This window comes from Cheilinus undulatus, linkage group 14, assembly GCF_018320785.1.
Source record: "Cheilinus undulatus linkage group 14, ASM1832078v1, whole genome shotgun sequence".
Taxonomy (NCBI): Eukaryota; Metazoa; Chordata; class Actinopteri; order Labriformes; family Labridae; genus Cheilinus; species Cheilinus undulatus.
Window position 1 is genome coordinate 44,656,698 of NC_054878.1, and position 26,883 is coordinate 44,683,580.

The 26,883-nt window shown below is 41.6% G+C and overlaps 1 protein-coding gene across 1 annotated transcript; it reads right to left on the reverse strand.

The window, feature by feature from the left end:
• Positions 1-479: 479 nt before the first annotated feature.
• LOC121521253 (NLR family CARD domain-containing protein 3-like) lies at positions 480-25,969 on the reverse strand. The gene is given in 14 exon segments (XM_041805083.1): positions 480-2,364; positions 2,469-2,515; positions 4,604-4,777; positions 4,914-5,087; positions 5,279-5,452; positions 5,538-7,341; positions 7,529-7,787; positions 9,725-9,803; positions 11,414-11,539; positions 12,558-12,683; positions 15,473-15,598; positions 19,734-19,859; positions 20,138-20,235; positions 25,820-25,969. Coding segments are annotated over 13 exon segments (4,002 nt in total). The 5' UTR covers positions 20,227-20,235; positions 25,820-25,969; the 3' UTR covers positions 480-1,666.
• Positions 25,970-26,883: the final 914 nt, after the last annotated feature.

The window sequence follows — 26,883 nt, forward strand, 5'->3', positions numbered from 1 at the left end:
GATTAACTGGTGATCATATTCTGATCTGATGAAGGGTGAGTTTGATCTGAAATTGAGGAAAAATGACTAGATGGTCGAATTTGGGAAAAAAATTTGAAAAATAGGTCTGTCATGGTGAAGAAAGAGCTGAGTCGAAAGGCGAAGCTCTCGAATTACCGGTGGATCTACGTTCCCACCCTCACCTATGGTCATGAGTTGTGGGTAGTGACTGAAAGAATGAGATCGCGGATACAGGCAGCTGAAATGAGTTTCCTCCATAGGGTGTCTGGGCTCTCCCTTAGAGACAGGGTAAAAAGCTGGGCCATCCGGGAGAGACTCGGAGTAGAGCCGCTGCTCCTCCACGTTGAGAGGAGCCAGATGAGGTGGCTCAGGCATCTGGTCCGGATGCCTCCTGGACGCCTCCCTGGTGAGGTGTTCCGGGCAAGTCCCACTGGGAGGAGGCCCCGGGGAAGACCCAGGACAAGCTGGAGAGACTATGTCGCTCCGCTGGCCTGGGAATGCCTCGGGATCCCCTGGGAAGAGCTGGACAAAGTGGCCGGAGAGAGGGAAGTCTGAGATTCCCTGCTTAGGCTGCTGCCCCCGCGACCCGATCTCGGATAAGCGGAGATGGAACCAGAGTGAAACACATCAAGTCGTTCTTAAGGAGACATGAATCCCCTACTTTTGACGTAGAGGGATGGGGTCCTGGAGATGAACTGTCTAGCTGAAAGAGCAGGATCTGTGTGTACCGCCTGGATCAGCTGCCCGAAATAATGGATTCAGTTGTTAAGGAGATGATCAGATCTGCAAAGTTGTACGGTGCTTAGTGGATCCCTCCAGGTAACGGTCTGACACGGCAATCTTTTCTCTCTACTGATTCGGGCCGACTTGTCCAGTTCCAAAAATCCTCAATTCACCCAAATAACCATCAAAAATAATGTCTCTGGCCAGCCAATGACACTTCTGAGGGTTACCTGAAGAATTTAACTGGCAGGTAAACTCAGCTGTGAAGTCTGGACATGCAGGGTTCAAACCAAAAAAAGTATTAACAGATTTGACAAAACAAAACTAAGACAAAAAAGGAAAAAGAACTAAGGATTGAAGCAAAAAGCAAAAACATTAACTACTGAAAAAGAAAAGCTAGAAATAGGAAAAACGAAAAGCAAAAAGAGATTTAAATGCTTGAAAGCACTGTTTGTTTTTCTGGGAGGGGCGAGTTTTTTCGTTCCTCCCAGGGAGGCCAAAATAAAGAATACCATATTTCACCCTTCATTGGATAAACATTATCCCAGTCCATATGAGGAACCACTTCATTTCAAGTCATGAAATAAAACTTTACAGTAACAATGCATTTCAGTTCATGGGATAACTCAACCATCTTAATTGTGGTTGATTCTTAACAGTCACATCACCAACTGATACAGTTTATATAAGGCCAAAAAGGCATTAAGAAATAAAGGAATGACATAGCATTTACACAAACTATCATATAACAAAATAGATTTTGTTCCACATTTTCAAATCAAATAACAAAATGAATAAATAAATGCATATATTTAGGATTGGAACGCTGGAACATTGTAACTGTTCCACAGGGCAGTAGACGGCACTGTTGGTCCATGGAAGATTTTGAGTGGAAATAGTAACTTTGTATTCCAGCTATTAGAACAAGACACATACAGTTGTGCTACATTGTCTGTAGCTCATCCAAATCTGAAAATATTTTGTTGCATAAAGCTTTGATAACAGCAGTTAAGAGATCTTGAGTCCAATCTGCTCCAATCCAGCAGGAAAAGTAATCAGGTATTTCTGTTCTTGTTGTGTTTCTAGAGAGAAGAGGAGACTCTTCTTTCTACAGAGAACAGAGAGACACTGAGGAACCAGGCCAGAACCCAAACCCAGGATAGAGAGGTTGAGTGAATGTGGTGTTGTAGGTGTAGAGGTGGATCAGAGTGTCAGAGGAGACTCTGTAGAAGGACAGAGAGCCAGCAGGATGGTCCAAATACACTGCTACTCTACCAGAGGAGGAGGGCCAGCAGAGAGGGAGGTCTATTTCTATGTCTTTGTGACGGACAGAAACATCTTTATCAGAGCAGATCAGCCTCCAGGAGTGATCATTCTGTCCAAACAGATACTCTTGACTGCATCCTTTCCTCCTGATTCCTCTGTAACTCACTGTTACAGAAACTTGTCCTCTCCACTCCACCTCCCAGTAACAGCGACCAGTCAGACCATCATTGCAAAGCAGCTGATGCCAGGTGTCAAATCTGTCTGGATGATCAGGATATGGCTGATTCTCCTTCACACGTGTCACCTCCCTGTTGTCTTCAGACAGTTTGAGCTGTCTGTGTATCGTGTTTAGGTCCAGTGTGAGTTCACAGAAATCTGATGGAGAGAAAAAGACACAGCAGCAGGTTATCATCAGACACACCTGAAGGCTTTATTCTTTACTGTTTGGTCATCAGGAGTCAAACTGATTCCACACTTACACTTCTTCACACCAGGTTTTAACCTCAGCTCTCCACTGTGGTCCATCCTGGAGGAAGAAACACAGAGAGAATGATTTTCTGTCCAACATGAAGCAGTGTTCCTCAGTTTGTCACTGTGACAGAGTAACAGGCTCTAATGGCATTCATCTCATCTCTGTAGAAATGAATATTTGTTTATATTTTCACTGTTTAACACAATTTATAATTAGACCTTGATAATTTAATAGTTACACCTTCATGATGTTGACTGTGTCCAGTACAGATCCTCAGCTGATGGAATAAATTTATAGAAATGTTTTGAGCCGTAGCGGTATGTTAATTAAGACATAAGATGTAAACAGTAGGTACAACAAACATTTAGACAGTGATGAATTTTAGCTTAACCTCACTGCACTCTCCTTCCCCTTAACTTAAGGGAAAATCAAGACCTTAAATTTCAACAAATACACAGATGAATAATGTCTAAGATGACAAGGCGTCTAATAATAACAGATTATGTTTCATAGCTTTACAAATAGTCCCAAGATGTCCGAGTAACACTGTTGGTTCTATAGAGGAACGACCCAAAAATTGTGAAGTCCTCTGATATTTATCACAGATGAAATAAAGCAGCAGTTGGAAACTAATATGATTTCTATTTGATTAAATACTGAAGTTATTTCCATGACTGTTCATAGATAGATAGTCGGTTATTGTCATTGCATTGTAAAAATGCAATGAAATTACAATTGGCAGTCTCCTCTGTAGCAGCAAACATGGTGGTCCAAATGGTGGTTAGAATTCTGCAGCCGAACATCATCCATCCTGCTGTCGAGGAAGCCCGGGAGAAAGCTGCTTAGTAGGGCAGGTTTGTGTGGGGCTGCTCTTAGCCTAGCCTGCAGGCCAGCTTGTTTGCCCTGCTTTTACCTTCTCGCACAATGCCATCTCTGCCTCCTCCCCACCAGCTGTAGGTGTCGTGCTGCTCCACGTCCTCCTCCTTTCAGTCTCCGAGGGCTCTGTTCTCCGGATAATCTCCATCAGGAAAGATGTAAACTCCGTGGGCATGCTGTCAGTTCTGGTGTAAGTGTAGGTCTTTGTTTTCCTGCCAGTGATGGAGTGCCGGGCCGCTGCATTCTTACACGTGCCCCATGCTACCTCAATAGGTAGCATTCAGTAGTCTCCTGTTGATCAGGCAATGTTCCACTGCAGTTACTGGCAGTTGTTGTTAGCATTTAAGCTAGCAAGGAGTTGTAGTTAAGCCTGAGGTCTTCTTTTCGCCTTTTTAGAGTTTTTCTTGATGGAATTTTCCCGTTCTTTCCCTGTCCTGGACCATTCATCTTCTTTGTTTTCACAGGTTTCAACATACATATTTTGGCAACTTAGTTGTCAAAAAAAACTACAAGTCCAAGATACAACTTAAGAGTGCATCTTTCTTGCTGCCAACTGCTCTGGTTGCCCAGCAACAGACAGTTCATGAAGTGAACATGTGACACTAACAGTTATACGACATAATTTGAGAGTTGAGAGCTGTACTGTGTGATGTCATCACATTAGTATTAAAATTAACGTTAGATTGGGGTTTATTTTGGACTAGATTAAGAAAGACAGACGTGTAGGCTATGGTGATCTCATTCTGGAGTAGGCTGTATCCCAAATTTTTGCAAACAGGTTTAACAACCACGTTGCGATCTTTTAAAAGATTACCTAAAGCATGAAGAAGTAAATATAACTCTGAAAAGACCTACAGAGAAACAACAGATCTAAACCCCCACATTACAAATACTTTCCAATGTTAATTCAGTTCACATCCATCACTGATGAGCCAGGCTGACGTGAAGAGAAGGCTCTGCTTTGTTCACTTGAAATGAAGTCCATTATAAATGTCAGGAAGGTCGATATATGACCACACATCAATGTCAACTGTCCGCGATGTCTTTGGGAAACAGTACAGATCTCTGTCCAGTTCAAATATCCTTAATTGAAAAGATTACTCTGTTTTCTCCTGTTTCATCTCTTTCCCATAGAGCTGACTGCCATTTTGCCACTCAGCCCGACTGAGCAGTCATGTCTCACGCCGCAAGTCACATCACTGCATACCTGCTGTAAAGTCAAGAAGTTGAAAACACATCAGATGTTGAATGACTGTCTTTTTCTACCTGAGGGTTTTCAGTCTCCAGAGTGGATTCTCTAGTCCAGAAGAAAGAAGCTGAACTCCTGGGTCTCCTGGATGGTTGTAGCTCAGATCCAGCTCTATCAGATGGGAGGGGTTGGAGTTCAGAGCTGAAGCCAGAGAAGAACAGCCTTCCTCTGTGATCAGACAGCCTGACAGACTGGAGATGAAGAAAAATGTAGTTGACTCAGGGACTTGAAAGATAAGATCAGTTAAAAATTCTTGTTTGTCAGAAAGACTGAAACTAAATCCAAATGAAGACAAAATAAAAAACTTCCATGTGTACTCATACTGACCTTAGAGCTTTCAGTCTGCAGTGTGGACTCTCCAGTCCAGCACACAGCAGCTTCACTCCTAAATCCTTCAGGTTGTTGTCACTCAAGTCCAGCTCTCTCAGACTGGAGGACTGGGAGCTGAGGACTGAAGACAGAGCTTCACAGCTTCCCTCTGACAGGTTACATCCAATGAACCTGAAAGGACATATTTTAATACAATACTGTTTTAATTAAGTGTAAAAATAAATAATAACAGGTTAAGGGAATCAGTGTGACGGGTTTATTAAGAGCAAGTTAGAACCAAGATTTTTATTTGAACTTAATGTCAAATATTTACAGAAATGTTGCTGCCAATGTAAAAGCTAGACAGACAGAATCATACTGACCTCAGAGCTTGCAGTTTGCAGTGTGGACTCTCCAGTCCAACACAAAGCAGTTTCACTCCTGAATCCTTCAGGTCGTTGTCACTCAGGTCCAGCTCTCTCAGACTGGAGGACTGAGAGCTGAGGACTGAAGACAGAGCTTCACAGCTTCTCTCTGACAGATTACATCCACTCAACCTAAAAAAAAGAAGAAGGAGTTATGAAAACAAAACTGTTTTATTTTTGTAAACATTTAAATTAAAATGATTACATTTCCACCCACTGAGCTTTTTTGGGGGCTTTGACCACTGGCAGCAGCTTCAGAAGAGCCTCCTCTGAAGCAGAATATTTCCTCAGGTCAAACACCTCCAGATCTTTTTCTGATGACAGTAGGATGAAGACCAGAGCTGACCAATGAGCAGGAGATAGTTCATGTATGGAGAGACTTCCTGATGTCAGGGACTCTTGGACCTTCTCCACCAGAAAACGATCATTCAGTTCATTCAGACAGTGGAACAGATTGATGCTTTTCTCTGCAGACACACTCTCATTGATCTTTAACTCGATGAACTTGACTGTTTCCTGGTTGGTCTCTAAGGTCCTTCCCATCGATGTCAGCAGACCTCGGAGAAGATGCTGGTTGGTCTGCAGTGAAAGACCCAGGAGGAAACGGAGGAACAAGTCAAGGTGTCCATTTGGACTCTTCAAAGCCTGGTCCACAGCACTCTGATGGAGATGGTTCAGCTTATTGTTGTAACTAACTCTTTTAGGGGTCAGTGATGGAGTTTGTTCGTTTGCCATCAGGTTGACTCCAGAGTTGGTGAAGGTCTGATGGACATGAAGAGCAGCCAGAAACTCCTGAACGCTCAGATGGATGAAGCAGAACACCTTGTCCTGGTACAGTCCTCTCTCCTCTCTAAAGATCAGTGTGAACACTCCTGAGTACACCGAGGCTTCTTTGATATCGATGCCACACTCCATCAGGTCTGGTTCATAGAAGATCAGGTTTCCTTTCTGCAGCTGCTCAAAAGCCAGTTTTCCCAGAGACTCAATCATCTTCCTGCTCTCTGGACTCCAGTGTGGATCAGTCTCAGCTCCTCCATCATACTTGATGTTCTTCACTTTGGTCTGAACCACCAGGAAGTGGATGTACATCTCAGTAAGGGTCCTGGGCAGCTCTCCTCCCTCTCTGGTCTTCAGCACATCCTCCAGGACTGTAGCAGTGATCCAGCAGAAGACTGGGATGTGGCACATGATGTGGAGGCTTCTGGATATCTTGATGTGGGAGATGATTCTGCTGGCCTGCTCCTCATCTCTGAATCTCTTCCTGAAGTACTCCACCTTCTGAGTGTCCCTGAACCCTCTGACCTCTGTCACCATGTCAACACACTCAGGAGGGATCTGATTGGCTGCTGCAGGTCGTGAGGTTATCCAGAGGTGAGCAGATGGAAGCAGGTTCCCCTTGATGAGGTTCGTCAGCAGCACATCCACTGAGGTGGACTCTTGAACATCAGTCAGGATCTGGTTGTTGTGGAAGTCCAGAGGAAGTCGACACTCATCCAGACCATCAAAGATGAACACCACCTGGAACTCTTCAAACCTGCAGAGTCCTGCTTCTTTGGTTTCAGTGAAGAAGTGACGAACAAGCTCCACCAAGCTGAACTTTTTCTCTTTCAGCAAATTGAGCTCTCTGAAAGTGAATGGGAATGTGAACTGGATGTCCTGGTTGGCTTTGCCTTCAGCCCAGTCCAGAGTGAACTTCTGTGTTAAGACTGTTTTCCCTATGCCAGCTACGCCCTTTGTCATCACTGTTCTGATTGGTTCATCTCTTCCAGGTATGCCTCTAAAGATGTCTTCTTGTCTGATGGTTGTTTCTGGTCTGTACGATTTCCTGAATGTTGTTTCAATCTGTCTGACCTCGTGTTCATCGTTGACCTCTCCAGTCCCTCCCTCTGTGATGTAGAGCTCTGTGTAGATCTGATTCAGAAGGGTTGGGTTTCCTGCTTTAGCAATCCCCTCAAACACACACTGGAACTTCCTCTTCAGGTTAGACTTGAGTTTACTTGGGCAGTCTGAAGAACTAGTTCCTGAAGACAAAAAAAATCCCCAGATATAATATACAAGCTTTAGTTAAAACCAATCAGATGTGTTTATACTCTTAGAATCAGGGATGATGTTTGTTGTCTCAACTCTGAAATCATCACATCAGTTTCTCAGTTATAGATTTGATTCAAATGTGTGAACGATAAAAACTGCAGAGTTTTAAATATAAACCTGTCCCATGTTGTCTCCATTTCCTCTCTCCATCACTTAGACAGTCAGCCAGCTCCTCCTGCTTCATTCTCCTCAGGAAGTTCATAGTTATTTTCAGAAACGCCTCCCTGCTGCTCCTCCTCTGCTCCTCTTCCTCACCATCCAACACCTCCTCACCCTCCCTCTGACTCTCTAAGTATTCTGGGTAATCTGGACTCAGAGATCTCTGGATCTTCTTCAACTCACTCTTCACAAACAAGACGATGTTCTCCTCAAGCATCTGGAACAGAAAATATAAACTTGTTGACCAAACCAGAATGGTTAACAAAAGAGATTCTGTTGTTTAAAACCACCAAACCAAGTTCTGCTCACAAGATTAAAACCTTTGTGAGATAATCAGAGAAAATCAATAGCAACAAGAGGCCGGTACCATTATGGTGGAAGACATTAGCTTCAGAACTTGATGATATTTCTTCATTAAAAGAAGAACAAAGAACAGCAGTGAGTTGTTTTCTTTTCAAAGACGACAAAAGTCGAGTACTGACATGTCTATAGTCGCCATGGTTGGCGTTATTCCTCGGTAGCTGTGCATGTGCACTTCCGTCACGGCTACGTCATGTGCTTTGTTGCTCTGATTGGCCCGTAAAGATGTGACAGAACGTTCATCCAATCACCCTTCAAGTTTTTTTCAAAGCCTTTGCTCTTTCTCAAACACTTAGTATTGAAGGTTTTTCAGATGGATGTGTTTCACACATCCATCTGGCATTTCAGGTTACTAAATGGCCGGACCCTTCTACTTTAGTTTGTTGGCGCCGCATTAAGCAAAACATCGTCCATCCACATAGACTGCAAGACTAAATATATTCCAACATTTCTCTTAAACAAGCAAGAACAAAGTTTGGCAACATCATTACTGAGCTAATTTCTGTTTGGCAGCATACAAAAACTTTGTGCAATATTTTACCAAAACGTTGTCTTCATTCACCCATATTCCATAACTATTCCCTACAGGTAGGAGGGCACCCAATTTCATTTCCCACTTGGAGCAAAAAGGGTGTGCATACTTTTTGTGATATTTTTTTGTGGTAGGGGGCTTATGTTCATTCCAAGACATTCAGAATCTTTTTAACTTACCAGGAACTTCTTTCTTTTTCCACCTTCAGCTGAGCACAGCAATGTACACCTATGGTGTTCCCTGGGACAGCTCATTGACTGCCCATCTGTTTCTTGCATTACTGACTAAATCCAACAGCATAGTTTATGCTACTTTACTGGAAGATAATGTTAAACCTCTATGAAGGACCTACCATCTACTGTTTGTAACTGGAATTCAATCTGGCAAAACACTCTCCTATCTTCCAGAAATCCTAACCACCAAGTTATTCACTTTAATCTTATTCATTGCAAATATTATACATCTCACACTCTCTACATGAAAGTGCTAGAATCTCCTAAATGCGGTTTATGCCCTGATAAATCTACTGGCACCTTTCTACATATGGTCTGGGAGTGCCAAGGGGTTGCAGATTTCTGGAGAGGAGTTTGCGATATTCTATCACGTATTTTGGCCAAACCCGTTCCATTCTCACCAAATGTCCTCCTGCTTAATGACAGCTCTAGTTTAGAGCTTTCAATTTAACAGAAGCATGTCCTTTAAGCTGGCCTCACCACTGCCAAAAGACATATAGCATGCAGGAATGCTGGACAGCAGAAATGCACCATGCTAAACCTGATAATGTAACGTATTGTTTTGATATCATAAGAACTCTAAAGACATTACTAGCTTTATTACTTTCTTTGGTGCATCCTTGGGGCCCTTGGTGTAGGGTGGGTGGGTATCTGGGACAGGTTGGTCAGTGGGTATGGACTGGATGGGGTGCATTTTATTTTACTTTTCTTCTATGTATACTTGTGTTGTGATGATTGAGAACAGAGGGATAGGCTTATCTTGATTTTGTACGCTTTCTTTTGGCCTATTATTCATTTATCCTTTGTTCAATATTGATATTAATAATAAAAAATTGATTACAAAAAATAAATCTTGAGATTAATCTGCATTAAAAATGTTAATCTTTTGACAGCCCTAAAAATGATGTCTGATCCAGGCCAGGTGATTTTCATAAAGGTGAATTTCATACAATGAACATAATTTGAATACAATATTCATAAAAGAACATACAAGTGCAACTTGTGTTTGTTTTTATCATTATTACATACCGTAAATATGGAGTCCAGCTGTGCTTGATGCTGCATGGCAGACACACCAGTGGGAACCTCTGATATCTGCTGCTGAACACTGTGGAACAAATGTATGACAGTGGAAATCCATACATTAATGAAACAGTGCTATAAATAATGGATCATGTGTGGGCCTATGAACCTGAGAGCTATGGTGTCATCCTGGGCAGCAAAGAGCAATTTAAGTCCAAATCATGAAATGGCAAATCCTGGACATGGGAAACTGGGGCACTCGCCTAAAGCCAGACCTGGGGGGAGGTGCTCGGAGGTGGTCATCTGCGGCAGTGTGCATCGGGATGCAGGAAAAGGTGTCAGCCTTGGCATGCCAAACCCCGGTGGCACCGACTGACAGTGGGCATGTGGAACGTGACCTCTCTGGCTGGGAAGGAGCCGGTGATAGGTGATAGGTGCCAGGTGGGTGTGGGGGTACTCACAAGTCCCTGCCTGAGAGTTCTCCCTGAAGATCGGGAGGGTTGCCTCCCTTTGACTGACAGTGGCAGGGAGTAGTTTCTAACTGTTGTTTGTGCTTATGCACCAAAGGACAGTTCAGAGTATGCGGCTTTCTTGGAGTCGGTGGATGGGGTCCTGGAGGGGGTCTTGCCTGGGGACTCCATAGTTGTACTGGGGGACTTCAGCGCTTACATGGGCAATGGTGGAGAAACCTGGACGGAGGGTTATTTGGAGGAACGGCCTGCCGGATCTGAACCTGAGTAGTGTTTCTTTGTTGGACTCCCGTGCTAGTCATGGATTGTCCAGAACAAACACCACGTTTGAACAGAGGGATGCTCATAAGTGTACCTGGTACCAGAACACTCTAGGCCAAAGATCGACGATCAACTACATTGTTGTTTCATCTGATCTACGGCCGTATGTCTTGGACACTCTGAGAGAAGTGGAGCTGTCAACTGATCACCAATTGGTGATGAGTTGGATCAGATGGCGAGGTAAGCTCCCGTACAGACCTAGTAAACCTATACATGTAATGCGGGTGAACTGGGAACGTCTGGTGGAGGCCTCTGTCTGTAAGGTCTTCAACTCCCACCCTCCCAATATTAGTCTAAGCCCTCACCTATGGTCAGAAACTCTGGGTAATGACCAAAAGAATGAGATTGCAGATAAGACTGGCTGAAATGAGTGTTTTGTTTTTTTTTTTAGCTGGGCTCAGCCGTTGAGATAGGGTGAGCAGTTCAGACATCCGAGGGAACTCCTGATACATCATCAAAAGCAGCCAACTGAGGTCATTTGTGCATCTGATCAGACACACACACACCCGGCTGGGAGGAGACCTCAGAAAGGACCCAGAATGCGCTGGACATACCGCCTGGTATAGGAATACCTCAGGATCCCCCAAGCAGGAGTTGGAAAGTGTCGCTAAGGAGAAGGATGTCTGGGTTGACTTGCTAAACCTGCTACCACTACAACCTGGACCTGGATGAGTGGAAGAAGATGGATGGATGGATAGAATATGTTATATAATGTATTCCTGATCAGCTAAAGAAAATCACTGAGATGTGATTTTTTTATCCATATTGATGATTCAGTTCCGATATTGTGTGACACACTGACAAAGACTGATTAAAAGAAGTACTGACACTTTTTTACACTTAAAAAAACTGATGACAGCAAAAACATCCAAACCCAGGAGAGAAAGACTGTTAACATTCTCACCTTTTTACTGTAGACTGGAGACCAGCTTTAAACTTAAGTGGTTCATCTTTGGACCGGTCACTGCTGAAGGACACACCGCTGGGAGCAGATCCATATCCAGAAGAGTCTGGTCTGAGCTGGCTTGGGCTTCAACACAATACACACAGACATGGAGAGTGAATCATTGTGATGTTAAGTGAAACAGCTTGATAAAGACTTTTGTAATGAAATGGCAATAGGATGGTTGGATATCATGATGAAGTGGCTTTTAATCTCTTTAATCTCTACATTTGTTCTGACCATTAACCCCTGAACCTAGTGTTGCCTCACAACAAGAAGAGACGCGTGTTATTGAGAGTTTCTTAACTGAAACCAGTAATCCTAGTCACTTTTGCCCCTCGGAAAAGCTAAAGTTATGCTGTTCTAGTCGGACCTCCCTTGCCTTTGTAGGTCTTACACAAGCTTTTCTATTTAGCTGGAAACTAAGGTGACTTTCAGGGGTTCTTTACAGATTAAATCCACACCAGTAACCCATGTCACATAGGTTGTGACAACCAATGGCAGGCTGTTTAGTCGCCACGTCATTGTGCCAAACAGCGCATGTGTACACACTAAGAAACTGGAGGAGAGAGCCTGAATGACTCATAATGGAGAGAAAGAGACACAGAGAGGCTGTGATGTGTCCCTCTGTGTCACTGCAGACAGGAACTGCTATGAATAAGGACTCAAAACACTCTATTTCCACAAAGCACAAGGACTTTCTTTTGTAAATATGTCAATATTTTTAAGACTTTTGTCATAGAATGGTTGTGTTTTTTTTCCAATTTTGGTTCTCAAGAGATGGGAGAAAAAGTTTGTAAAAAAAAAAGTCTCAGTCATTAATGTATACCATGTGAAATACCTGAAAATCTTGGAGTTTTCGTTTTCATTTAGTTTTGTTCTTTTTTCTTTATACTGCTATAAATTTTCAAAAATTCTAGTGACATTACTGCAGCCTACATATTCTTTAAGATCAGGTTGTCCTGAAAAATAAAGGATGTTCAGAGCTTGACTGTGCACCACAGGGTTGATGTTTTACAAGCTTTTTAAGACAAAGACTCCAGGAGAGACACAATATTTAAAAAATAGCATAAACCCAGGAGAGAAAGATTGTTCACATTCTCACCTTTTTACTGTAGACTGGAGACCATCCTTAAAATAAAGAGGTTGATCCATGGACAAGTTACTGCTGAGGGACACACCGCTGGGTGCAGATCCAGGTCCAGGAGAGTCTGGTCTGAGTTGACTTGGGCTTTAACACAACACACACACAGCTTGGAGAGTGAATCATTGTGATGTTGAGTGAAACAGATTTATGAAGACTTTTGTTCTGACTTTACACGTTAAAATGACGTCACTGAATAACAGGGTAAATATGTCTGACAATTCTGCTGCATTTGACATTTTTTTTCTCAGCTCACAGCCATGAATGTGCTGAAAAATGATGATTATTATTTCAGGAGGAATCTGGCAGGGTTGGCATGGCTTTAAGATGGTTGGATATTGTGGATGAAGTGGATTTAACCCTGGTCTGATTCTGGTACTCAGTATTGTTGCTCAAAGAACAACCGGCTCATTGGCAAAGAGAAAAAGCCTGGGTGTACGGTGGAAGCGTCAGCTCACAAACTCAGCAGAGACTCAGGGTGTCAGAGAGTGGAGAGACTCTTTCATCTCTACATTTGTTCTGACCATTAACCCCTGAGCCTGGCCTTGTTTTATACACCTGTGTTATTCAGAGTTTAATAACTTGGACCATTAATCGTAGACACTGGGGTGGGAATCACTTGTGGCCCCATGGTACAATTTTATCAAATCTTGGGTCGCGATTTGATAGCATTGTGATTTTAAACACTTTACAAAAACAGTGATTATTGCGATACCATATACTGCGATATATTGCGATCCATATGATTTTTTCAACTGTTTAATAGATTTATCATTAGTCTTATCCTCATGTTTGTCATATTTCCCCAGTATTTTGTGTTCATGTAGCACTTCTTGCAAACCTGATGTGTCATGTCCATCTCATTCATGCCCTGCTTGCATTCCTAATGTCCTTCCCCTGGTGCTGCCATGTTTGTTGTACTAACTTTCTCCTGCTCTATGACCGTCAACTCTGCTGACCTCACTGGACAAACAATGAACAATGCTGTATTGTTTTTTCTGTCACCCCTACTGGAAACCCTCTGTTTTTCTGAAATATCGCGACACTTTGTATGCCTTTGCAGCTCTTACACAAGCTTTTCTAGCAAGCCTGGAATTTGTCTGACTTACAGGGGTTCGTTACAGATTAAATCTGTGTCAGCAAATCCATTTTCAATCATCTCTGCTGCCAGCTTAGCATTAGCCACCATCTCCAGTTCCCAAAACACATAACACATGGGCTGTGACAACCAATGGCAGGCTGTGCCTGTCGTCACATCATGCTTTTTCAAACAGTGCATAAACTAGAGGAGAGAGCCTAAAGGAACTCATAATGGAGAGAAATAGGTCATTTCCACTGAGCGGTCCGGCTCAGTTCGGTGCGGTACGGCACATAGAGAAAGGGTCCCAAAAAAACGACCCGTACCGTCCCACTTTTCAGCACCCTTCCGTAGGGGTGCCAATCTTACCTAACCGTACCAAAAAGGTGGAGCTACACACACAACAATAGGGGCTGCACTGACGTCACGTCAGCGCGCAACTCAGCTGCTCGCCACCGGGCTTCAAAGATGGAAGTCTGCGGTGAGAAGTGGGCAAAAATCGGAGAAAAGCGGACTAATATCTGCCTAAATGGGAAATATTTGGACTCGATGGAGATCCAAACTGTTTCCTAGTATATGGATATCTGGCCACAAATCAAGTTTCCTGACGTTTATCTGGATGATTTTAAGAACACAAAGCGGCACCTGAAGGCTCACATCAGCCTGATCCATCCGCGATGGATGAGAAACTGAATTAATGCGGACGTTTTGTGAATACGAAGCCTTTGAACAGTTCATTCCCATCTGTAACTAGTTATTAATCAACGTCTTACGTTAGATAACCTGTGAAAACATGACTGTGGTTGTTGAACGGGCTCGTAAAACTTCAGGCTGCAGACTATTTTTAAACAAGTTTAGTGCACCCCGGATTTCTGACTTAATCTAGCTTGATTTTAACACCAGCTGAACTTTTACTTTATTTTTAATGTGGCGTATTCTCATAGTTCAGCTCTAAACTTTCATATTTTGTCATATAAACTGTTCTAGACTAGATATATTCACATATTAACCTAGCGTTACGACTCAAACCGTCTCTGTACACATATTTCATCAGCTGAGGATCTTTACCGACAGCGGTTAACATCATTAAGATGTAGTTATTTTTTTTAAAAGCACTTTCAGCTGAAATAAAGCTGTTTACTGCCTATTCCCGACTGATTTCTGTCACTCATCCTTTCTTTAACTCTGCAGCTGGAACAGCTGACTCGCGCTGCCTGTGACTCTACATGCACTCTTTTACAGCCCTGCCCACCCAAGTGAGAGCACGGGTGTCCGTGGAAACGCAAACTATTTTGGGGTTTAGCGTACCAAACCATACCAAACCGAACTGAATCAAACCCTGATGGAAACACAGCTAAAGAGACACAGAGAGGCTGTGATGTGTCCCTCTGTGTCACTGCAGACAGGAACTGCTATGAATAAGGACTCAAAACAAGCTATTTCCAAACAGCACAAGGACGTTCTGTTGTAAATATGTCAATATCTTTAAGACTTTTGTCATACAATGGTTGTATTTCCCAATTTGGTTCACAAGAGATGGGAGAAAAAGTTTTCGTTTTCATTTAGTTTGGTTCTTTTGTCTTTGTACTGCCATAACTACTCAAAAGTTCCAGTGACATTACTGCAGCTTACATATTCTTTAAGATCAGGTTGTCCTGCAAAATAAAGGATGTTTAAATCTTGACTGTGCACCACAGGGTTGATGTTTTACAAGCTTTTTAAGACAAAAACTCCAGGAGAGACACAATATTTAAAAAATAGCATAAACCCAGGAGAGAAAGATTGTTCACAGTCTCACCTTTTTACTGTAGACTGGAGACCATCCTTAAAGTAAAGAGGTTGATCCATGGACAAGTTACTGCTGAGGGACACACCGCTGGGAGCAGATCCAGGTCCAGGAGAGTCTGGTCTGAGCTGACCTGGGCTTCAACACAACACACACACAGCTTGGAGAGTGAATCATTGTGATGTTGAGTGAAACAGATTTATGAAGAGTTTTGTTCTGAATCTACATTTTAAAATGACGTCACTGAATAACAGGGTAAATATGTCTGACAATTCTGCTGCATTTGACATTTTTTTTCTCAGCTCACAGCCATGAATGTGCTGAAAAATGATGATTATTATTTCAGGAGGAATCTGGCAGGGTTGGCATGGCTTTAAGATGGTTGGATATTGTGGATGAAGTGGATTTAACCCTGGTCTGATTCTGGTACTCAGTATTGTTGCTCAAAGAAAAACCGGCTCATTGGCAAAGAGAAAAAGCCTGGGTGTACGGTGAAAGAGTCCGCTCACAAACTCAGCAGAGACTCAGGGTGTCAGAGAGTGGAGAGACTCTTTCATCTCTACATTTGTTCTGACCATTAACCCCTGAGCCTGGCCTTGTTTTATACACCTGTGTTATTCAGAGTTTAATAACTTGGACCATTAATCGTAGACACTGGGGTGGGAATCACTTGTGGCGCCATGATACAATTTTATCAAATCTTGGGTCGCGATTTGATAGCATTGTGATTTTAAACACTTTACAAAAACAGTGATTATTGCGATACCATATACTGCGATATATTGCGATCCATATGATTTTTTCAACTGTTTAATAGATTTATCATTAGTCTTATCCTCATGTTTGTCATATTTCCCCAGTATTTTGTGTTCATGTAGCACTTCTTGCAAACCTGATGTGTCATGTCCATCTCATTCATGCCCTGCTTGCATTCCTAATGTCCTTCCCCTGGTGCTGCCATGTTTTTTGTACTAACTTTCTCCTGCTCTATGACCGTCAACTCTGCTGACCTCACTGGACAAACAATGAACAATGCTGTATTGTTTTTTCTGTCACCCCTACTGGAAACTAAGGGTGGGACAAAAAATCGATACACTGAAATATCGCGATACTTCCTGGCGCGATATTGTACCGATATTTTAAAATGCAGTATCGATATTTAATTAATTAGCTAATTATTCACTTTGTTGGTGCAGTAGGTTGTGGTGTAATTTCACCCCCTGACCGCTAGTTGGCGGCAGGCATCGCCAGCTGGCAGTTAACTCTTGCCTCTTCTCTCTTGAGACAATGAGATCACACGAGACTTCCGGTCTGCGTGAGCCGGTTGCTTGTACCTTACCCAGCAGAGCGACTTCTGCCGCATTCATAGTGGATGTGTAGACTTACTTTGGCTTCCAAAACATTAAAGACAGCACAAACTTAGACAGGAGTTAGACAGTCGTTTGCAAGATATGCCACTCCAGAGTAAAATACTCAGACAACATGACGAATCTACAAGTAAGGCATCATCACGTTAGCGCTACAGCTAACGGCTAACGTCAACAAACAAGCCCGTTGAAGCTACCGCTGGTCTCTACTCATGCAACCATAATCACAGTCGTTTTATTTGTAAGGACCTGTCCCGTGTAGTGTCGTTAAGAATGACAGCTTTGGTAATACAAGAAAGAAATACTGACCTGTCACGTCATGCCCTCCGCAAAACACAGTCCATCAGTCTTAAAGCTGGACATGACGATCAGCTCGTCTCTCATAATCTCCCTCCGCAAACACGTTATGTGATGACATAAAAAACTGATAAAATATGAAATATAAAGGATTGGAGTACATTCACTCTATAATAATTTATTCCCCTTTTCTTAAAAAAAAATCAAGGTAGCATTTTAATTCAGTGCAACAAATGGGGAAAATCCTCATCTTCAGATTGAAAAAAGATAGGTAAAATGCATGATGATGCAGGACTATATATTTTTTAAATAGCTTAATTCTACATTGTTAAATTCGATATTAACTTAAAATTACATAATAAGTTATACATATATATATACTACACACATATGTATAGACTTTATGCACTTCATATTCAGTATTTAGCTTAGTCTGTGTCAAATTCTGGGAAATTGATACTAAATTGTTGTGAATAAACTGAGAAATCCTGCACTTGACCATTTTATAACTATTTTGTATTCTCTAGTTAGACACATTTTGTGATGTATCGTTATACACATGTGATGTGTATTTTTCCTGATATAGTCTGTAGGCATCATTATCATTCATCTTTTTCACTGGTGTTTAAAAAGCTAACAAAAGATTGCAAAAATCTGCAATATCGTAGAATCGCGATTTAAATCGAATCGGCACCTACAGAATCGTAAAAAATCGAATCGGGAGAAAAGTGAATCGTCCCAGCCCTACTGGAAACCCTCTGTTTTTCTGTTCTAGTGACACTTTGTATGCCTTTGCAGCTCTTACACAAGCTTTTCTAGCAAGCCTGGAATTTGTCTGACTTTCAGGGGTTCGTTACAGATTAAATCTGTGTCAGCAAATCCATTTTTAATCATCTCTGCTGCCAGCTTAGCATTAGCCACCATCTCCAGTTCCCAAAACACATAACACATGGGCTGTGACAACCAATGGCAGGCTGTGCCTGTCGTCACATCATGCTTTTTCAAACAGTGCACAAACTAGAGGAGAGAGCCTAAAGGAACTCATAACGGAGAGAAATAGGTCATTTCCACTGAGCGGTCCGGCTCAGTTCGGTGCGGTACGGCACATAGAGAAAGGGTCCCAAAAAAACGACCCGTACCGTCCCACTTTTCAGCACCCTTCCGTAGGGGTGCCAATCTTACCTAACCGTACCAAAAAGGTGGAGCTACACACACAACAATAGGGGCTGTACTGACGCCACGTCAGCGCGCAACTCAGCTGCTCGCCACCGGGCTTCAAAGATGGAAGTCTGCTGTGAGAAGCGGGCGAAAATCGGAGAAAAGCGGACTAATATCTGCCTAAATGGGAAATATTTGGACTCGATGGAGATCCAAACTGTTTCCTAGTATATGGATATCTGGCCACAAATCAAGTTTCCTGACGTTTATCTGGATGATTTTAAGAACACAAAGCGGCACCTGAAGGCTCACATCAGCCTGATCCATCCGCGATGGATGAGAAACTGAATTAATGCGGACGTTTTGTGAATACGAAGCCTTTGAACAGTTCATTCCCATCTGTAACTAGTTATTAATCAACGTCTTACGTTAGATAACCTGTGAAAACATGACTGTGGTTGGTGAACGGGCTTGTAAAACTTCAGGCTGCAGACTATTTTTAAACAAGTTTAGCGCACCCCGGATTTCTGACTTAATCTAGCTTGATTTTAACACCAGCTGAACTTTTACTTTATTTTTAATGTGGCGTATTCTCATAGTTCAGCTCTAAACTTTCATATTTTGTCATATAAACTGTTCTAGACTAGATATATTCACATATTAACCTAGCGTTACGACTCAAACCGTCTCTGTACACATATTCCATCAGCTGAGGATCTTTACCGACAGCGGTTAACATCATTAAGATGTAGTTATTTTTTTTAAAAGCACTTTCAGCTGAAATAAAGCTGTTTACTGCTTATTCCCAACTGATTTCTGTCACTCATCCTTTCTTTAACTCTGCAGCTGGAACAGCTGACTCGCGCTGCCTGTGACTCTACATGCATTCTTTTACAGCCCTGCCCACCCAAGTGAGAGCACGGGTGTCCGTGGAAACGCAAACTATTTTGGGGTTTAGCGTACCAAACCATACCAAACCGAACTGAATCAAACCCTGATGGAAACACAGCTAAAGAGACACAGAGAGGCTGTGATGTGTCCCTCTGTGTCACTGCAGACAGGAACTGCTATGAATAAGGACTCAAAACAAGCTATTTCCAAACAGCACAAGGACGTTCTGTTGTAAATATGTCAATATCTTTAAGACTTTTGTCATACAATGGTTGTATTTCCCAATTTGGTTCACAAGAGATGGGAGAAAAAGTTTTCGTTTTCATTTAGTTTGGTTCTTTTGTCTTTGTACTGCCATAACTGCAAAAGTTCCAGTGACATTACTGCAGCTTACATATTCTTTAAGATCAGGTTGTCCTGAAAAATAAAGGATGTTTAAATCTTGATTGTGCACCACAGGGTTGATGTTTTACAAGCTTTTTAAGACAAAAAGTCCAGGAGAGACACAATATTCAAAAAACAGCATAAACCCAGGACGGAAAGACTGTTCACATTCTCACCTTTTTACTGTAGACTGGAGACCATCCTTAAAGTAAAGAGGGTTATCCATGGACCAGTCACTGCTGAGGGACACACAGCTGAGAGCAGATCCAGGTCCACAAGAGTCTGGTCTGAGCTGACTTGGGCTTCAACACAACACACACAGAGCATGGAGAGTTAATCATTGTGATGTTGAGTGAAACAGCTTGATGAAGAGTTTTGTTATAAAATGGCAATAAGAGAAAAAGCCTGGGTGTACGGTGGTAGATTCAGCTCGCAAACTCAGCAGAGACTCAGGGTGTCAGAGAGTGGAGGGACTCTTTAATCTCCACATTTGGTGATGACAATAATGATGGTGTAGTGATGTTAGTTCTTATCTTTGTAATCTGGAAGAATCATCGACTGTTCCAGATCTTCATCTTACCTCAGAGTTGTGGTCTGGCCTTCATGTTTCCCAAACCGTGTGGTTTTAGAGGGAGGGGCTTCCTCCTCTCTGTCCTCTCTCTGATCCATAGCCCCCACCTTCACAGAAACACAACAACATGTTCATTTATCACAAATATTCAGGACTGACAGAAATTATGTTGGAGCAGCAAACAGGATCTGATGAAATCTAACAATCAGCCACTCCACTTATGTTAGCACTTTATAATCAGACCAACAAGAATGTCTGTGGACTGTGGAAGGAAGTCTGAGTATCTGGAGAGAACCCACCCATGTACAGGGAGAACATGTAAACTCTACACAGGAAGTTCCTGTCAGCCTGAGACAGGAAGTTATTCATGTGATGGAGCAGCACTAACCAGAGAGCCTCTGTGCAGCCATTCAGAGTAATAACAAGAATCAACAAGTCCAGAATAAAACCGCATGATCCAGGTTGATAGAGGCTGTCAGACCTGTTCAGACACTGTCTGCATTTTCTCTGATGGTGACTCTGACCTGATTCAACAGAGGTCCAGATAATTGGTGCTAGTAGTTTCACAGTTAGTGGAGTAGGGATCAGCTGAGTGCAGTGAATGCGTCTCAGTGATTGTAGTATAAAGACACTTGAGTCTGGAAGGTACAGTCACTGGTTCATTAGTATTCCTGGCTACAATTACACCATGGAGACAAAGGAACACTCCAAGCATCTCAGAGAAAGGTTAATGGAAAGTATAAGTCACGGCATGAATACAAAATCATTTCCAAGGTTCTGAACATCCCCCAGAGTTCAGTTAAATCCATCATGAAGAATGAAGGAACATGTCACATGCGTAAATCTGCCTAGATCAGGACGTCCTCAAGAAGGAGACTGGTGAGAGAGGCCACCAAGACACCTATGACTACTCTGAAGGAGTTCCAAGCTTCAGCAGCTGAGATGGGAGAGACTCTGCAGACAACAACTGTTCAATTCAATTCAATTCAATTCAACTTTATTTATATAGCACATTTAAAACAACCACGGTTGACCAAAGTGCTTCACAGTATAAAAGCAAAACATAAAACAAGAATACACACAATTAATTTGTAAAATTAATTTAAAAAATAGAACATTTTACAGTAATAGTAAAAGTTACAGTAGCATCTAAATCTAAAATCTGTTGGAATAAAATAATCTCTTCCTGAATTGAAAGCCAACGAGAAAAGATAAGTTTTTAACAATGATTTAAAATGTTCTACAGTTTGAGCAGATCTCACATTAAGGGGTAAGCTATTCCACAGTTTTGGGGCAGCTACTGCAAAAGCTCGATCTCCCCTTGTTTTTAGCCTTGTTTTGGGCACATCCATGAGGAGCTGATTGACAGACCTCAGAGCTCTGGCTGGGGTGTGAACATGAAGCAGTTCACATATATATGCTGGTGCAAGACCATGAAGAGCTTTATAAGCTAATAGAAGAATTTTAAATTCAATCCTGAAGTGGACAGGAAGCCAATGCAGAGAGAGCAACACCGGAGTAATGTGGTTCCTCTTCTTTGTGCCTGTTAGAAGGCAAGCAGACGCATTTTGGACCAGCTGCAATCGCTGGACTGAGGAGTGGTCCAAGCCTACATATAAAGAGTTACAGTAGTCCAATCTAGAAGAAATAAAAGCATGAACCAGTCTCTCTAGGTCTTTGAGAGGGAGATAGGGCTTTACTTTGGCAATTAGCCTAGTTGAAAGAAGCTGGAATTTACAACAGAAGAGATCTGCTTATCGAATTTAAACGCTTCATCAAAAACTGTTGGCCGGGTTCTTCACCAGTCAGAGCTTTATGGGAGAGTGGCAAAGAGAAAGACACTGTTGAAGAAAACTCAGATTCAGTCTGGACTAGAATTCACCAAAAGGCATGTGGGAGACTCCATGGTCAAGAGGAAGAAAGTTTTTTGGTCTGATGAGACCAAAATGGAGTTGTTTGGACATCAGACAAGATGTGAAACGGTGGTGGCAGCATCATGCTGTGGGGATGCCTCACAGCTACCAGCCATGGAAGGCTTGTATATGAAGGGTGAAAGTAGCTAAATTAAATGATTAAAGTGGAGGTGGTTTAAATGCATGTGAATTCAGTTATGAACTGATAACAATGCTTATGAATTTTTACAAATGTTGATCTTTTTCCATTCATCATTTCTAATTAACAGCTCAAATATTTTCATTGATCATCTAAGGAAAGAGGCCTCACAGGTGGAAGGAACAAAATGTGATGATAATTTAACTGTATTCTCTATATAGCGCCAGATCACAACAGAATTCCTATAAGCACCTTTCCGACAGAGCAGGTCTCTACCTGGTCCCTTTATCAAACAAACTAAATATCCTTATGTTATTCATCTAGTTTACATGAATGTATCTAATTTCCGAGTCCTGGTTTTCTGCTTGTTCCCTCTGACTCCATGACGAGAGCCTGGGGAATTTTTGAGATGATAAATTGACATTGATTGTTATCATTTACAGTTTTATGAATATTGACATTATGGTTTCCGAGTGAGAATCTCCGGGCTCAGCCGGGTGATTTAAGCCAGAAAAAGACCTAAACCCTCAATGAATCACACCACAGCAGCTGACATAAAAAACATCCTGGATCTCAGATATGAGGCAGATTTTTCAGCTTTTCTAAACCATAAAAATGTCACTCCTTGTGTCACAAGAACTCTGTTAATATTTTAAGGTAGGAACTTGACATGTCTGACCGTCAATATTTACAGTTTTATGGACATTTTTGGGAGTTTTTTTTTTTTTTCTGGCTGCTGTGGTCTGATTCACAGAGGGTCAGGTCTGTTTCTATACTTACTTCACCTGGTTGAGCCCGGAGCTTCTCAACTCCACAAATGTCAAAATTAGTAAATATCAAAATCACAAATATTTCTCCCCTCAAAAAACCCACAAAGGTAATCGAGTGATGACAGAGATCCCAGAAGTCTTTAAAAACGCCATCACTGCTATGAAGTTTCATCATTGAATAACTGGATCATCACTTTTATTTTCACTTTGCAAACATTTTCATCACTTTTATAATAACATGCATGTTTAATTTATACTGATTAAATCACAAACATTTCAATCACATTAATTTTTATTATCACGTTTTGTTTCTTCCACCCTTGAGGCCTCTGTCCTTAGATGATCAGTGAAAATGTTTGAGCTGTTAATGATAAACAATGAATGGAAAAAGATCAAAATGATGAAATTTTACACTATTTTCATCAAATTGTAACAATTTCATCAAATCAACCTCAAATTAATCAAATCAAAACACAATTTATTACTTTTTTTATTCAAATGCATTTTTATCACTTCATAATTCAATTCACATGAGATTTTTTATCATCTCCACTTTTATAATTTAATTTTTGTTACTTTTGCCCTTCACATACTGCAGCCTCAATTTAGGCAAAACATGCCTAAAACTTCTGCACAGTATTTAATGAGCTCTTCACAGAATTAATATGATTTACTGACAACATCCACAAACCCCAATTATGTTATGATTATTCCAGCACTATTGCCCTTAAATATTTCTGATTAGATTACTGGATTAAGCGACAGAATAGTCAAGAGAATACTAGATTACTGCAGCCCTGATGTGACTTATAAGGAATGTTAGCTGCTCTGATGAAGGCCTGTTGCGTTTTTCGGAGTCTATAGTCCTAATTAAATAAATACTTTTGATTAACTATCCCTCTGAGAGCCTCAGATCCAGGCACAGGTTAAGAACACAGAGGCCCCCGGGCACAAATCTTGGAGGGCCCTGAGACCCCTACCACCATATGCATACGGTGAAGGTTTTGAATAATAGGCTGGTATTTGTTGAAAACACCTGTAGGTTATATATAGCTAAAAAATACTGGGCTAGTTAGCCCAGACTTTAGTGGGTTCATGTAAAGCATCCCACTCCTGAAATTAGCATCATAATTTTTGCATAATCAGCTCTTACATGTGATGTTTCCAAGACAATTTTGATAGAAAATTAGATTTTAAAAAGGCAATAAATAAATCTATCCCCCTTGCAACAGTTTGAGGATCAAAACATTTTATTTATGCTTCCTATGAACAGAACTGTCTGATGTTTAATGCTACATGACATGGAAATTTGTAGAAAACTTTGACATAGGAATGATAAAAAAGCCAAATGTGCAGTAACAGATCCATATTTCTGATAATGCAGAAATATCAGTATTAAAGTTTTTTTTAATATTTTCTGCAGTATAGGCTCAAGCTTTTCAAAGTAAAAAAAAAACACCATTGTTATTAAAACTGTTTTCATACGGAGTTTAATTTACAGACAAGGACAGGGACAGAAAAAACTTCTGTTTTTTTTTCTTTGAGAGCTGGCTAAAGTGCACTTTTTGCAAACAATGATCAGAAAATTACCTCACCTACGGCTTCAAAACAAATGATGTGATGGGATATTATTAATATAATTAATTAATATATTCAGGAGGAAAGGTCAGGTGTTAATGGCTTAGATATTCAGGAGGAAAGGTCAGGTGTTAATGGTCAGATATTTAGGAGGAAAGGTCAGGTGTTAATGGTCAGATATTCAGGAGGAAAGGTCAGGTGTTAATGGTCAGATATTCAGGAGGAAAGGTCAGGTGTTAATGGTCAGATATTCAGGAGGAAAGGTCAGGTGTTAATGGTCAGATATTCAGGAGGAAAGGTCAGGTGTTAATGGTCAGATATTCAGGAGGAAAGGTCAGGTGTTAATGGTCAGATATTCAGGAGGAAAGGTCAGGTGTTAATGGTCAGATATTCAGGAGGAAAGGTCAGGTGTTAATGGTCAGATATTCAGGAGGAAAGGTCAGGTGTTAATGGTCAGATATTCAGGAGGAAAGGTCAGGTGTTAATGGTCAGATATTCAGGAGGAAAGGTCAGGTGTTAATGGTCAGATATTCAGGAGGAAAGGTCAGGTGTTAATGGTCAGATATTCAGGAGGAAAGGTCAGGTGTTAATGGTCAGATATTCAGGAGGAAAGGTCAGGTGTTAATGGTCAGATATTCAGGAGGAAAGGTCAGGTGTTAACGGTCAGATATTCAGGAGGAAAGGTCAGGTGTTAACGGTCAGATTTTCAGGAGGAAAGGTCAGGTGTTAATGGTCAGATATTCAGGAGGAAAGGTCAGGTGTTAATGGTCAGATATTCAGGAGGAAAGGTCAGGTGTTAACGGTCAGATATTCAGGAGGAAAGGTCAGGTGTTAACGGTCAGATTTTCAGGAGGAAAGGTCAGGTGTTAGCAGTCACTCGCAGGCTCTATCTCAACGTCAGTTCATTGCTGTGTGAACGAGGAACATGTTGAGAGAAAACTCAACGTCTTTCTGCCCACAGTGCGCGTGAGCCCCTGCCTGTGCCCCTCACGCTCTCTGTATAATCCAGCCCAGATCACGTCAGTAACTTTAAGTTCGACCTCCACGCTAAAGAGCAGCAGAGGGACAAAAAATTATGAAGTAGTTTTGAACTTTTTCCACTCGCATGTAGCACTCCACACGTCAAACAGCGACTCTTCAACACCCCGGTCAGCCTAAAACCACTCTTCTGTAACTCAGACAGAAGTTCTACTACAGATTTCAAACAGCCAATCAGCATACAGAAACTCTGCTCCAGGTAAACAGAGATAGAGCACGGCGATCCTCATCAGAAGTGGAGAAGTTTTCTCACCTGTTAGACTGAGTTCAGATCAGCTTACAGACTCTTCACACCGTCATGTCAGGGAGAAGAAGCTTCTTGTTCGTTCCTCGTTGCTGCTGCTGTCTCGGTGTGTTTAGTGGAGGACGTTTCCCCTCCTTCACAACTTCTTATCAACATCAAAATCCGTTAGAAGAACACAGGAAGTGATCTCAACTGCCACATCCTGTAGCTGTACTATCAGACCACTAGTCGGTGCAAAACGCCGCCTTGTGTGGTTTTCTCAGACTGGAAGTCACTCGATGAATAAGAAATTTACATGAAATGAAAGGAAAAGTTTCACAACAGCCACTTTGATCGTAAGGACTACAATGGTGGAATGCAAATGGGGATAAAAGAAATAACAAGAACGCAAATAAAAAGAACCAAAAAGAGGTATCCAAGTTTTCAGATAAGAGCACACTTAAGCCGAGGCATGACATGTTAGAATAGCCAAGATGTTGGTATAGAGTTGGACAGTTTTACAGCCTTTATATTATTTTTTTCTACTCATTTCAGTGATTTAAAGAAGTGGGTGAAATCAAAGATAGAGGCAGAGAAAGAAGGCTTGAAGCTTTTTCTATTTACAGGTATGGATACGATATTTACCCAGTATTATAACAAGATTAACCAAATCTGAGATATTTGTATTTAAATCGTCCATGTGGTAGATTATGTTGTTACAAGTGAAAGAGGGTATGTCATCAGTTTTCAAGGATAGCCAGCTGTGGACATCAGACCAAAACAATTTAGTTCAAGGACAGAGGAAAAATAAATGCTCAATAGTTTCCATCAAAAAAGTCCTCCTCAAAATTAAATCTCTTGTTAAAAAAACATAGTTCACAGGGTAAATTGCAGATGTAATTTTAAAGTGTGTCTCTTTGACTTTAGGAGCTATAGGGCAGGAAAGGTGGCCTCAATATCATTTCATACAAAGAGATGAAACCCCCCTGTTAGTCTATCTAAAAAACAAACGGATGTTTTTATTGTTACATCTTCTGTCTAACAGACTGACCTCACCAACCTTTAAAGAGGGCAAGGGAGGTGTACACATAGAA